The sequence below is a fragment of the Maniola jurtina genome, chromosome 4 (genome assembly GCF_905333055.1).
Source record: "Maniola jurtina chromosome 4, ilManJurt1.1, whole genome shotgun sequence".
Classification (NCBI taxonomy): domain Eukaryota; kingdom Metazoa; phylum Arthropoda; class Insecta; order Lepidoptera; family Nymphalidae; genus Maniola; species Maniola jurtina.
Window position 1 is genome coordinate 13,550,925 of NC_060032.1, and position 15,448 is coordinate 13,566,372.

The 15,448-nt window shown below is 37.8% G+C and overlaps 1 protein-coding gene across 11 annotated transcripts in view; it reads right to left on the bottom strand.

Moving 5' to 3' along the window:
• Positions 1–15,448, bottom strand: part of LOC123881293 (protein purity of essence) — a 78,279-nt gene that overhangs the window by 30,252 nt on the left and 32,579 nt on the right. For 4 of the 11 annotated variants that reach the window (XM_045929984.1, XM_045929986.1, XM_045929985.1 and 1 more), the window contains exons 40-55: positions 15,087–15,248; positions 14,473–14,605; positions 13,989–14,182; positions 13,236–13,472; positions 12,403–12,550; positions 12,063–12,196; positions 11,327–11,482; positions 10,893–10,979; positions 10,482–10,721; positions 10,059–10,239; positions 9,577–9,800; positions 9,132–9,279; positions 8,477–8,638; positions 8,053–8,263; positions 665–810; positions 26–91 (exon numbers count right to left, since the gene is read on the bottom strand). In XM_045929984.1, the coding sequence (XP_045785940.1) occupies positions 26–91; positions 665–810; positions 8,053–8,263; positions 8,477–8,638; positions 9,132–9,279; positions 9,577–9,800; positions 10,059–10,239; positions 10,482–10,721; positions 10,893–10,979; positions 11,327–11,482; positions 12,063–12,196; positions 12,403–12,550; positions 13,236–13,472; positions 13,989–14,182; positions 14,473–14,605; positions 15,087–15,248 (2,629 nt within the window). The remainder of the gene's footprint in view (positions 1–25; positions 92–664; positions 811–8,052; positions 8,264–8,476; positions 8,639–9,131; positions 9,280–9,576; positions 9,801–10,058; positions 10,240–10,481; positions 10,722–10,892; positions 10,980–11,326; positions 11,483–12,062; positions 12,197–12,402; positions 12,551–13,235; positions 13,473–13,988; positions 14,183–14,472; positions 14,606–15,086; positions 15,249–15,448) is intronic. The other 7 variants (XM_045929991.1, XM_045929992.1, XM_045929983.1 and 4 more) reach the window with 3 other exon arrangements.

A 15,448-nucleotide genomic window follows, 5' to 3' on the forward strand; every position in this document is an offset into this window, starting at 1 on the left:
AAAATGGATCATAGAGAATACTAGCCTGCGACAGCAGATGTTACTTCCATGGCAGTGGTGCAGGAAGTGCCGGTTGGCGCTGACATCTCGCCTACAACACACACTATGCTCACTCACTCAAACAAGCGGAAGGCGACTCTTCGATCACTCGACACAAGAGTCGAGTGAGCAAATACTTTTTTACTAACCCAACAAATACGTCTTATAAAATAGTTTCCCAATAAAGTAACTGATAGAACCATAAACAACAGCTGACTTTGTTTACCATATTGTAAATCCGCCATTTTTGACTTCAAAAGGGATGACCATCGTCATCACCCCAAAAATACCCCCTATATCGATATTTCAACTGACTTTTTTGGAACTATGTAAACTTGCCTAACTTGTTACTTCAATTTCAACTACTTACAATTTTTATTTGCAATCCGTACTTAATTAATACTATAAATGCGAAAATGTGTCTGTCTGCCTGTCTGCTAGCTTTTCACGGCCCATCCGTTAAACCAGTTTTGACAAAATTTGGTGCAGAGGTAGCTTGAGCTACGTTTTATCCTGGAAAATCAAAGGGTTCCCACGGGTCGCGGGCATCATGAAGTATTTTACATTATTTTTCTTTTTTATTTCTTGTGTCGAAGTACAAAACATACGCTGAACGTGAACTTACCGTAAGCACTGCTTCGTCCAGAAACTCCTCCAATGCTTTCCGCGGCTGATCCGCCGCTGTCGGACGCGGCGGAGCCTCCCGCCTCGGCCGGCGACGTGCGTAGAGTGCTCCCGTCTGTTGCTGCAGTGCTGCCTTCGTCGTCAGATCTAAAGATACAATTGATTATGTAGGTAGTAGGGACTTCGAGACAAAAGACATATATAACGTGACAAACTTAAAAATATATATACAAGTGAAATCGTTGATTTAACCACTACAGCTGTTGTACACCGGTCTCTGGCATTTATCAATTTATTGTGAAAAGATTAGGCTAAGACTTTTGCAGAAAGTGCTCATCTAGCCACACGCCAGTTGGTAACCAAGGTAGCGTATGAACACGCATAATACGGGCGCATGGCGAAACGGAGGCCTCGAGTCTATGTGTGCGGGGACTTGCGCAAACTGAACGGGAGCGAGCGCGTGCGAGGTGCATCTGGCCAGCTCTTATAGAAATAGTCTAAACTCCACCATTGTCATATCTAGTCACGCACCAGTTGGTAGATGTAATTAATAGCTTCACTATGCGTAAGAGCACGCATAGAGCAGTAGACTTTTAACAGACTTCAAAAAAGGAGGAGGTTGTAACAAAGAAAATTTTTCACCACCCAATAGGTGAAAAATTTAAAATAAAATTTATTTAAAAAAAACAAAACAATAGAATTAATTCCTTACTTTTACTTCCAGCTGACAAAATATATATATATAAAATGGATATAGGGAAAACCTTCGGGCGCCAGCCAGCTGGATAGAAATCTCCACAGATAGACTTGCCGAGGCCTGGACTTTTAATCGCAAGTCAGAGATTCGGTCCACCTAGCCGTGCTCTCTATTCCGGGACGCCAAATGTCCTCAAGAAATAAATATTGGTGAATAAAAATCAAAGAATTTAAAATTTATTATTAAAAATTAATTTATTAAATTTCTAAAGTTTTATACAAATTTTATTTATTAAAGAGGAAAAAAAATATGACAATTTATAATAGGTATCGCCCCTTTGTTCTTGTCTTAATTTTATATGTCTTATATATAATTATCAAAAATAAACAAACTTATAGTACCTGGGCCACATGGCCACACACTAGGTTATAAAAAAATAAAGTCCAAATTATCACAAAATTTGTTAAAATAGAGAATAAGCTAGGCACATGTCGAATATCTAACTAATTCCACAGGCCGAAAACTGCATTCCATCACACCAATTCCGGGATGGAATCCGATATAAAACGTAACATGTACGATCCAAAATGAAATTTACGGGAAAATCCTCATGATAAATGCTCAAATGAGGCGTTAAATGATAACAATCTAGGATCAACGGCTGTAACAAGGAAATGTTAGGTTAAAATTTTCATTCATTTTCTTGTTGGAAAATTCAATGTTCTAATGGCGAGATTGGGTAGAAAAATGAACACTTACCGCTAAAAGCGCCGTGTCCTACCACTCTATAGCCCTCTGGCCCATAAATATGTATTATACTTATTTAGTTTAACTTTCACATTTTTAAAAAATTAATAATTGACGAGCAAATGTTTGCGTGTCTATGTAGGAAGAAAAAGTGAACCTTCAAAATGGCCACCGAAAGATGCCAACTTCATTCGGTAAACGAGCTGTCAAAAATGTTACTAGTTTTTTTTTCCAATATGAAAGAAGGTTTGACAGATCGTTGAATTACATTCCCAAACGTCACGCCTTAGAAACGTCATGGTGAAGTTTGGGACACTGACATATGACGTATAAAAGGTCTACTAACAGATTTCAGGTTATGTTAATAAAAATATGCGATCTAAATAAAGGATGTAACGGGACCGCTAAGGTACACGTTACAATTTCCCCTTTCTAGAGAAAAGAAAAAAAAACCTTTTTTTTTCTTTACCCTAAACAATTCTATAAGACAAAACAAAGGGAACTACCAAACAAAAGGAAAGTTAAATATCTAAATTTATGTAAGCCAAAACAACCAAATAATCATTAATAAATACAGATTGAGAAGCAATCCATTAAAACAAAATTCCTAAACTAGATTTGCATAGTAGGTATTGGTATACTACTGTCCAAGACACTAGCATCAACGCTGTGAAATGGCAAACCAAACTAGCGAAGAAGGGAAGAAAACTTTCTAAAGAGTGTGTGATTAGGATTGGTATACTACTGACCAAGACACTAAGCATCAACGCCGTGAAATGGCAAACCAACCTAACACAACATAAGCCAAAATAAAAAAAAGAGTCTAGAGTTAGTATGCAACTGATCAATCCACTGAGGCACCCTCGCCGCGTATTGACGAACTAACCTAGCTAAGGGGTTTTCGGAATGGTATGCAACCGAACAAAGCACTCAGGCACCCTCGCCGCGCATTGTCGAACCATCCAAAATAAAGATGCACTACAAAAGAGCAACACCTAAAACATCGTCCTGCCTAAAGCAAGGACCTAGCGAACATGTCCACATGTGTGAGACAAGGCCAAGGATGAGTACTAAAGACCCACATAGAAAAAAATATATACATCTACTTGCCGATAAAACAGACACAAGCAGGAGGATAACATGGAGCATGTGCCAACCATGATCCCACAAAAGATCTGTACATATTTACAAAACTACCTGACTGACTATAGCAGAACAAGCAGGAGGATAATACGGGGCATGTGCTAAACCGTAATCCCTTAAAAGAAAACTATACATATTTACAACAAAATTAGGTAATACGGTGCAAACAAAGGCAAAACCGCAACCAAAAATGAGTTCTTCAAGAGCCTGGTAAAACGAAGCAACTGCATAACCGCTACCAAAAGATCTCTTATAAACAGAACTATAAAATCAAAAATATACAATATATACAAAAAGGAGAGGTAATGCGGAGCAACTGCGTAGCCGCAACCTACAAATCGGTAGGACTGACAAAGGAGCCAAAAAAAATCCTACACAAAATAATAATGAGTCCTTATTGTGTTAGCTTCTGCTAGATTCTTTTCCTGTTAAAATTAATTTTAAGTTTTAATTTTGTCAAATTTTAAGAATATCTTTTATATGGTATCTACCTGTACTATTTTTTTCCAAATCTTTTAATAAATATACATTATCTGAAATTTTCTTTATTATTTTACATTTAACAAATTTAGGGGCTAATTTGGCGGAAAAGAAAGAAGCAGCATTGGATTGCACAAAGTTGCGCCTCCAAACTGTGTCTCCAACACAATAAGAAATGCTTTTTCTTCCTTCATTGTAGTATTTGGCATTTCGTCTATATGACTTGGCCAGATTACTAACAGTTTTATCAAAAACATTACTCAAAGTAAGAAGTGCGTCCGAATAATCTGAACGACTACCAATAGTTAACTCTGAAGGGTCAGAGATAGAATAAAATTTATGTAAGGATCCATCAAGGAAAACTTCCCTACCAAACATAAGAAAATTAGGTGTGTATCCTGTAACTAAATTAATGGTGCCATTAATAGCTGCCTGAACATGGGGTAAATATTTAGACCACGTTCTATGGTCACTTTCAACATAGCATGCTAAGCAAGTCTCAATAGTTTTGTTAAAGCGTTCTACTGGATTATTCTGAGGGGTATATAAAGTGTTATAAAATACTTTTGGAATATTATATTCTTTAGCAAAACATTTAAAAGCTTTGGATGTCATCTGGACACCATTGTCAACGATGCAAATTTTTGGGACACCGTATTTTAAGAAGACTTCTTTTTGTAGTAAGTTTATTATGGTCCTTGTAGTTGCTCTACGCATGGGTAAGATCCAACAGAATTTTGAAAAAACATCTACCACCGTAAGTATATAAACACATCCAGAATAAGATTTTGGCAATGGACCTACAATATCGATGGACAGCATTGTCATAGGGCGATCGACCAACTTAGGATTAGACATAAGACCTAAAGGAGCTGAAGTGGAATGTTTATATGCTTTGCATTTATCGCATCTATTTATATAATCTTTAACATCTTTAAACATTTTAGGCCAAAAGTAATGCATTCGCAATTTGCCAATAGTTTTATGTATACCAAAATGACCAGAATTCAAATCATCATGATTATTTCTAATAGTTTCCAAAATGTTTTCTCTAGGTATTACTATTTTCCAAGCTAAATTTTTATTCAAAAGGGATTTAGACTTTACATATTTATATAAGGTATCGTTATCTACTTTATAGGTTTTAAATTTAGAAGGATGTTTCTGACATTCTACAAAAATTTTAGAATACCATGGATCATGGATATCCTCTGGACATGATACAATTTCAGCAATTTCTATACGAGATAAAGCATCAGGGACTGTATGACTACTACCTTTTTTATGAATAATATTAAATTTATACTGTGACAAACGAGTGGACCATCTAGCTAACCTACCAGAGGGGTTAGTTAAATTCATCAACCATTTTAAACTAGCATGATCAGTGACTACTGTAAATTCAGTACCTTCTACGTAGGGTCGAAAATGTTCTATGGACAACAAAACAGCTAAAAGTTCTCTTTCAGTAACACTATAATTCTGCTCAGCTTTAGACAATAATTTAGAAAAGTAAGCAATAGGATGTTGTTGACCTGAGTCATCATTTTGCATCAAGACGCTACCAATTGCATAACCACTGGCATCACAATGTATAGAAAAGGGTTTTTCAAAGTTAGGGCATTGTAAAACCGGGGCGGTCACTAAAGCATTTTTAAGATAATCGAAAGACTTTTGTGCATCATCATTCCAAGTAAAGGTAGTTTTAACATTTCTTTTACTGCTAGTCAATTTAGTCAAAGGAGCTACATAGTGAGAAAAGTTTGGAATAAATTTCCTATAGTAAGAACACATACCAATAAAACTTCTAACATTTTTAATAGACTTAGGTTGAGGATAATTTTTAATTATTTCTAATTTTTCAGGATCAGTATGTAAACCATCTTTATCTACAATATATCCAAGATATTTAAGTTTTTCTTTGCAAAATTCAGATTTACTTAAGTTATTTGCAAGTCTAGAATCTTTTAATCTTTGATATTTATTTATCTAAAATGCTGAATGAATTTAAAATCTTTTGAAAGTAAAATAATAATATCATCTAGGTAACAGGACTTAGTTATCAAAATCTGGTCCAAACAAACGATCAGAAAGTCTGTGTAATTCGACGGTGCATTTGTCATACCAAATAACATCCTAACGAATACAAATAGACCACGACCTGGGACTACAAACGCTGTCTATTCTCTAGAAGATTCTTCTAACAAAATTTGGAAAAAGCCTAAAAAAAAATTGATAAATTAAATAAAATAGATTTTCAATCGTCGTGCACCTATCATTTTCAAGAGAAAACTGGTCACAGCGACACCTATCAAGTTTTTGGCTCCGTTTCTTACAAAGAAATGGCCTTTTTAGGTAAGTAGCATTTTCACTAGTAACACATAAATAATAGTAGTATAAAAAACCTCAAAATAAACTACGCTTATTAACTAGGCGAGCACACTTAAATTAGCTATGCTAAAACAAACATCTTAGTATCTAGGCATACAATAAAAAAAAATAAGTTACAAGAATACAAATCACCTTAAAATATTACAAAAATACAAATTAAGACAAGAACTAGAACAATTAAAATATTTATTCACCAATACTATGAGAATCAACACAACTAGGTTCCCAAATAAAAATCAGTCCCTGTTCGGGGCTGCCAATTGTAACAAAGAAAATTTTTCACCACCCAATAGGTGAAAAATTTAAAATAAAATTTATTTAAAAAAAACAAAACAATAGAATTAATTCCTTACTTTTACTTCCAGCTGACAAAATATATATATATAAAATGGATATAGGGAAAACCTTCGGGCGCCAGCCAGCTGGATAGAAATCTCCACAGATAGACTTGCCGAGGCCTGGACTTTTAATCGCAAGTCAGAGATTCGGTCCACCTAGCCGTGCTCTCTATTCCGGGACGCCAAATGTCCTCAAGAAATAAATATTGGTGAATAAAAATCAAAGAATTTAAAATTTATTATTAAAAATTAATTTATTAAATTTCTAAAGTTTTATACAAATTTTATTTATTAAAGAGGAAAAAAAATATGACAATTTATAATAGGTATCGCCCCTTTGTTCTTGTCTTAATTTTATATGTCTTATATATAATTATCAAAAATAAACAAACTTATAGTACCTGGGCCACATGGCCACACACTAGGTTATAAAAAAATAAAGTCCAAATTATCACAAAATTTGTTAAAATAGAGAATAAGCTAGGCACATGTCGAATATCTAACTAATTCCACAGGCCGAAAACTGCATTCCATCACACCAATTCCGGGATGGAATCCGATATAAAACGTAACATGTACGATCCAAAATGAAATTTACGGGAAAATCCTCATGATAAATGCTCAAATGAGGCGTTAAATGATAACAATCTAGGATCAACGGCTGTAACAAGGAAATGTTAGGTTAAAATTTTCATTCATTTTCTTGTTGGAAAATTCAATGTTCTAATGGCGAGATTGGGTAGAAAAATGAACACTTACCGCTAAAAGCGCCGTGTCCTACCACTCTATAGCCCTCTGGCCCATAAATATGTATTATACTTATTTAGTTTAACTTTCACATTTTTAAAAAATTAATAATTGACGAGCAAATGTTTGCGTGTCTATGTAGGAAGAAAAAGTGAACCTTCAAAATGGCCACCGAAAGATGCCAACTTCATTCGGTAAACGAGCTGTCAAAAATGTTACTAGTTTTTTTTTTCCAATATGAAAGAAGGTTTGACAGATCGTTGAATTACATTCCCAAACGTCACGCCTTAGAAACGTCATGGTGAAGTTTGGGACACTGACATATGACGTATAAAAGGTCTACTAACAGATTTCAGGTTATGTTAATAAAAATATGCGATCTAAATAAAGGATGTAACGGGACCGCTAAGGTACACGTTACAAGGTTCTCAATACGACTGTCTGTTTTTTCTTGTCATACTTCCGAGGTGGTCTCATTTTAGTTTGATGAAGATCGAATAAATATCTTCGGAGATGGAGAACAGAACAGAATAAGAGTGAATTGCTCGCAATCAGTGTAAAAGCTTAGTAAACAGTAGGTTTTTTACCACATATAGCATATTTTAATACAGTGGAGCCACTAAAATAGTGAAAAAAATTCTAAAAATAAACAAAAACCGACTTCAATAACCACCAACACTAAATGGTCAAAATATTTAAAATTATTGAATATATTATTTATACAAGAGTTACTGTAGTTGTATAGTAATATTTTTTGGATTTGGTGCCAATGTGGAGTCACAAACAATAGGTATGAAAAGTAGACGGTTTGTGTGGCTAATTGTCTGAAAAGCTCATACTACTTACCCATTAGGAGATGCAGTAGCATCGCTGTACGCAGGCGCGGAGTGTGAAGAGTGTGCGGGCGCTTGCGTCGGCTGAGAGGGTTGCGCGGGCGGAGCGGGCGCAGGCGCGTGTGGTGCGCGTCTGCCCTGCTCTTGAAGAGATAGCGCTATTGCTAATTCCACCATTGTTTCGTCGTCTGCGTCTGCTGGTATGTCTAGGAGAGCTTCGAGACCTGTCGGAAGGGTTATGAAGATTATCGCCAGCTTGTAAATAAATGGGCCAATTTTAATAATACCAATCGTCGTAAATACACATTACCATTATGATAACGAGTCAAATGCGAAATTACTATCAAAGTAAATTTGCTGTATTTGTGTATTATGATCTTAATAGTCCACTAAATTTCTGGGTATAAACTAATTGGAATAACATTTAAAGCACTTGCCTCCATCAGGTGCCAAAAGAACCATAGGCTCAAGAGACTCATCAACATCCATATATTGGTTTTCTTGTTGCTCGTCGCGATTGGCGCTTAGATCCGATTCCGAAACGGCGGCCTCTGTGATTGAACTTGTCGGCTGTGCAGTTGTAACTGACGACGCAGCACCTGTGAAGAATTAAATATGTATTACCCAATTGCCTGCCCAATTTTAAATACATATCAATGTTGCAGAACCAGCAGGATTCGCAGCTGCGCCTCTCAAGAGACCCAGGTTCAAATCCTGTTGGTTAAAATCCAACCGTCAGAGGCACTCCGGGCGTGATACCCAACAGACACGGTTTACTTTACACCAGTGCCGAATTTGTTTGATGATCTTTTAAATTTTATTCAGTAAAGTGGATGTTATATTAGCCAAGTTTCTATGCCCATTTTATCATAAAAATTCAGTGTAACTTTTCAAGTTGAAAAAGAGTCTTGGAGTTGGCAAGAAATAAGAATATTATGTTAATGGGCATAGAAGTTAACAAATCCATAAACACTCAATACATAATTCAATTGACAGTATAATAAAACGCTTCTCAAGCTCTAAATGAAATATATTACATATTATACGGCTATAGACTATAAAACCGTAAATCTGATTGGACCGATTAATTACCTGGAGTGTTCGGGGGTGAAGGTATGTACACACGTCGCCTTTTGACTCTCGGACGTAAGACTCTCATCAACGCTGTCTTGGCACCAAAGCTAATACTCTGATCTTCGGCTAACAGCAGCGATAGGTAGATTTGATTGCCAAAGTCGATCTAAAACAAAATTGTTTTTGTCAATTACAAAGGATAAAATTATTCCATATTGCCCTCTCCAACAATTTAGTAAATTGGGACGTCACGACAGCGTTCTTCTACGGATCTTCCTCATTTCTGATTTGACAGATTCCAAGCATAGCTCTCTACATCGCCCGCCGAGTTAATCTGAGCTTTCTTAGTTACATCACTAGCAATACACGCTATTCAAAGACTTTGGTTTTCAAGCACTGAGGAATTTTGGACGAGAAGACATCTCGACATCTATGGTAAGTATAGTGAAGTTTTATTACTTACGCAGTCAGAGTCGGAATTCAGTTGGAACGCATGTATGGTGTCAGCTAGTGCGTGTAAAGTGTGTTCCACGTGCCGCAGACCGTATGACAATATTCCAGGAGGCCCGGCCGTTTGGTTGCGGCAGGCTGCCAGCTTCCATAGAACGCTGACCAGAAGCGCACATAAGTGAGGTTCCTTGTCGGGCTCGTCTTGGTTGTCTCCTTTCCAGAGTACAGACCAGTCACCTGTTAATTACGTAAGATTTTTTGTAATTACAAAAAAATGGCCAGCCTTGAATTATTGCAACCACAAATGTCCTCGTGGATATAGGGCGAAGGATCTTAAGACATTTTAAAAATCTTGCGGGAGCTCTTTATTTTCCGGGATAAAAGTAGCCTATGTCACAGGTCTATACGAACAAACCAATGAACCAAAAACTAATACTTTGGCATTTATATTATAGGTAGTGAACAGACGTATGATAGTGATAGAGGGAGTATTACCACTGGCTGGTTTGGAGGGCGTGGTTGCGCTGAACTTGACAAGATGCTGTGGGCGCGCCACCGCAACGCCGCGCGCTAGCAGCACCAGACGGAAGTACGCTTCGGGGTCGATGTTGCGGGCATCTGCCGTGTCGCGCAGCTCCCGGAGCGATGTGCATACGTATTTTAAGATTGCTTGATCCTGTGAAAAAAATAAATGAATCTCTCTTACACTTTTTTTTTATCAAAACAATGAATCTTTCGAAATCAAACAATATTACTTTGACAAGACTGACTTTGAAAAAATAATGATACCGAGTTTGGCACAGCGCACGCAGTTGAGACTGAGCCCGTGCGTGCAAGCTTGCTTTTTAACCGGCAGTATCCTGTATCTTTAAAGTATAAAACACGCAGGATTTTTTCCACGTTAAATAATACACTGACCTTAAACTGATGGTACTGAGTCTGGTACACCGCACGCAGTAGACATTGAGCCCGTGCGTGCAAGTGCGCAGAAGCAGGCGCACACAACAGTTTGCGTGCGGCCTCAGTCCCCGCCTCGGCACCCGCGGCTGCGCCCGTGTTCGACGGAGCGTTGGCGCCGAGCTCTAGAGCTTCTAAAGCGGAGCACGCTAGACGTTCCAGGGAGCTTGGTTTCCAAGCACCACTGCTGCTATCTGACTCCTTCAGATAAGAGAACACCGTATTAATAAGATATCAAGGCACTAAAACTAAAAAAAATCTATAAACGAATCAAAAAGTCATAAATAAAATAATGCTTACAGACCTGAAAATTTAGTTTATTTATAAAAATATAATATTACCAATAAGAACAAATAAAAAGTTTATTTTTACCTGTGCTACCTTGCTAGAAGATGCGCAAGCTGATGGATCTTCATTTTCTTCCGGCCATCCAAACTGTTCTTTGTTCTTGCCGTATACCTAAAAGAAATGACTTTATACTATGGCTACATTAACTTAAATATACTTAAAAAAAAAAATCCGAAAAAAAGCCCTGTATTTTTCAAAGTCCGCAATGTATTGCAAATAAAACATCTGACTGACGCTAGAGGTTAGCGAACGTTGCGTGGGTAAGAATCGCGATGTCAATGCTGCGTCGCGTGACGAGACATTGCACACTATACATTGCGTTTGATAAATATTAAATCACAAAAACTGGTACTGGCATTGAATTGTGTTTAGGTAGTGATAAGTAATAGTGTTTAGTTATTGCTTGCATTCTAATTACAACCTGTGTAATCAACAAAAGATATGAATTCAAAACTCACTTTTACAGAATCAACCATAGTAACTCCATCGGGGTCTTGCGAAGGCCCAAAATTAATGACGAGCTTCTTATCCGATTGCAGCGATTCTTCTCGCGTGAGCGGTATGTCGAACCAACGATTTCTGACCACTATCGTTTGAATTGTTCTTCCATATATCTAAACATAAATAAAATTTCTTTAGGCGCGGTGGATGACTTTGGATAGGTAAAAACTTCAATTTCATGCTAATTTAATCCATACTAATGTTATAAATGCGAAAGTGTGTCTGTCTGTCTGTCTGTCTGTCTGCTACGTTTTCACGGCCCAACCGCTGAACCGATTTGAATGAAATTTGGTACAGACAAGGGATACATCCCGGGGAAGGACATAGGCTACTTTTATCCCGGAAAATCAAAGAGTTCCCACGGAATTTTAAAAAAACGAAATCCACGCGGGCGAAGCCGCGGGCATCCTGTAGTCACTTATAAAAATTATTCCATAATACAATCTATTAAGGTGCAATTTTTAATGGCCAAGTATGCTTTCGGTGTAATCTGACAGTAAATCAATATGTGAGTTTGGTCTGATTGATCATTTAATAAACGATTTCACTCAGGAATAAAGTAGCTTTCTACTGGTGAAAGAATTTTTAAAATCGGTTCAGTAGTCTATAAACAAACTTAGAAACTTTACCTGTTTATAGCATTAGTATAGATAACATGTTAGGAGAATATAAATTGTTAAAAAAAAAGTATACCTCTACATAAGCAGGTGTCCTAGCAATGTCCTGACTACCGAGCAATATCCGTATGCCGCATATCACCATATTTGGATCAGAATTTGAGATCTCCATTGAAAATCCGCTCATCTTTGTGGATACTACGTATAATCCTAAAAGAAAATGTGTTTGGTTAGTACAAAGATTTATCCTTATTATCTTATTGTTTTGTAAAGTGAACTAAAATTTAGTCTTTAAATTTAAAATTCATTTTCCGTCCTTTTTTAGCGATATTAAAAAGAAAAAGATGCAAATACTCTAAATTTAGTTTAGAGAAAGACATCAGAAACGACGCCATTTTTATAAAATTAAGACTTACCGGTAGTATTGAGTCTGTGTTTGATCTGCGCCGTGTTGTAGACTTGAAGGAGATCGTTGCCGCCGAATTCTATATCGCTCATGGCGACACAATGCTCGAAAAAGTCGATAGGGAACTGTGGGGTTCCATTCGTTGATTTTATTACGGCCTGCAATACAATAATAACTATAGTCAGTCAGTTCATTTCAGTGTTAGGCCAATTAAGAAAATCATTCCCTCTACTATGATAATCCTAATCACAATAATATTATGAATGTGGAAGTTTGGATGTTTGTTATACCTTCACGTCACTATGACTGAACCGATTGTGCTGAATGGAGACAGCTTATACCCTCACTTAACACACAAGCTCTTTTTGTGGCGGATTTTAAGAGTGCCTGATTAAAAACCTATTTCCATGCGACGAATTCGCAGGCATCGTCTAGTATAAATATAAAAAGAAAAAGATATATGTCACATACGCGCCTAAAGTGAAGACTGCCAGCTAAAACACTGCCCGCCTTGAAGTAATTTAGAATTCAATGAAGGGAAGCATGGCATGACTGACAGTTCCCATTATATTATTTATTAATGCTGTCCTGTGCATTTAGGAAATTGACAAATGCGAATTCACCCAAGCAGACTCAGTTCGCTCAGTCAAGCGGGTCAGCTAGTTTTTTTAGCCATGTTAATCATGACTGATATTCCCCTTTTCCCTCCAACTGAGCATAGATACGACAAGAGCGCAACGGTGGGGTTTGAACCGGCGACCTTTTGGATTTTAGTCCGCTCCGTTAACCGTTGAGTTATTGAGGCTACAGAAACAGGCTAAAGTATAAACAATTGTAACGCACCACCTGTTGCGCTTTTCCTTTGGAGTGATGGGTTAGAAGCCTCGGTCTACGTCTAGGCGCGTGCACCGGTTGTATGGCCGGCGAGAGCCAATAGCCAGTTTGCTCGGGACTGGCTGCGTACATCCTCAAGCTTCCGTCCTCGCAGAGCAGAATGAGCGTGCTCTTCTGTTCGCCGCCGCCTCCGCACCAGTGGCGGACGGCGACCATGTCTGTTATCTTTGCTTTAGCTGGCACCACCTAGGGAAAAGTTTATTTATTTAGAGCTGTCGTTTATCACAGTTGTTATATCTGCTGTTTATTACAGTTAGCGTTATTAAAAAAGAACTCTGGCTTATTAATTGCACGATCATCAATCATCCAGACTTATCGATTGATTTGGTGATGTCTGTTTCATCCTTTCGCTTCACTCGCAGCACCTGTACGTAGACAAATACTCCCCACGTCATCTTTTTACTTGGCGCCAACTGTACTTACCTTTCCGCTAGATACGAAAAAGTTATTAAGTGCAGGATTGTCAAGTAAAATATCTAGTTTGATGGGGTTAGAATGAGTATCTCACAAAAAATAAAACGGGTGGCGTCGGAGAAAGTCCGACAGAATCTTAGTTTGTGTGGTGTATGTAACACAGCGTTAAGGGAGGGAGAAGTAAACGGTGATGGTGACGTTTTCTCGGTTTACTACACGCCCCGAGCGCGCTATCACGATACTATAGGAACTTCTGTTTCTGAAGTAGCCTTTGTTCTCTCGTCTTACCTTGATCTCCTGCACGTGAATGTTGTTGGGCGTGAGCATGAGCACGACCGGGTTGTTGGAGGCCTGCATGACGGCGGTCACGAGGCCAGGGTGGCCGGGCACCTCGGCCCACTGGCACAGCGACTGCACGCCTTGCTTGCCGCGCCCGCCCTCCTTCTGCGCGGCGGTCGATGATAGGGTTATCATCGCAGTGCCTGAATACCGTCAATAATATAAATGACTTAGTTTCTTATATTAGTCAGGCACTAGTAGTTTAATTTCTCTCATTATTTTACTAGTCTTTAAAGTGTGCCGACAAAACATTTATAGTTCCTCATCTTTTAACTAATGTTATAAAGCTTATTATCTTACGTTGATTTAGAAAAAAATCTTTAGTCGTGCTTCAAGATTTGTTCATTGTTATGGAACTGTGGTTTTCTCAGAATTAAATTGGTTACCAAGCAAGTTGAAAAATTTTAGTTGAGTAAAAGTTATAAGATCTTACCTTTCACACTATCTTCTACGGTGTTGAGTGGGGCGAGGAAGCTCTTCCCTTGAGCGTACGAGAAGAATAGCATTTTCAGTGTATGTGAGTAGTAGATTGACACGCCACCGCTGCCGACTAAACCAGCAACGTCCTAGAAAATTATCATTTAGGTTATGACGATGATTTAGGTTAATCTATGTTATAAGGTACGATAGGACTGCCATATACAGATTGTATAAAAGCCCTTAAAATAAATAAAGAAAATGAAAAAAAAGATCACTTAGTTGGAAGATGCCCATTCTCTCTTGCTTTTAAGGTATTTAGGTTATACATGTCACCTAAAGACTGACAAGGTATAATTAACCATGGAAGGAACATTTGCCTGCACCATATCCATAATAAAATTTCCCTCAAACTAAAGTGAGCATCAGGTAAGTGCTCAATTCAGTAGGCAGGATACCACCTAGTGAATGAGATGTGTCCAGCAGAACAATCAAACTATTGGCATAAACCGTTTCATCAATTTCTCAATAATCTGGTAAGCCGAACCATAAAATTCTCCACTCCTCTTTCCTCCAATGTACCTGATCTAACCTGATTCTGGCACAAGATACAATAAATAAAGTGCATACCTGTATTTCAGGGTGTAACACCTCAAGCGTGTTCGTCACGTAGAAGGTGCCCAAGGTAGCTCGGGACTCTTCGGTCATCGGCTGCCAGTATATGTGGCCCGCGGAACTCATGCACAGCATGTGCATTACGTCTTCTTGATTCACGAATGTTACATCTCGGACCTAAAAATATTATAACAAAGGTGTTAGGTTGCGATTACACATATGTAAGATTTACTCACGTAAGTAGCTTACGTAATTGACAGCTTTACTGTAAATGTACTTTTAAGAGTATTTACATTAGTAAATTTGCCGCAAGTTGGTCATGTAAGTTACTTACGTGAGTAAAAGTTGACAAACAACTTAGTTTGTTGTGGGCTCTT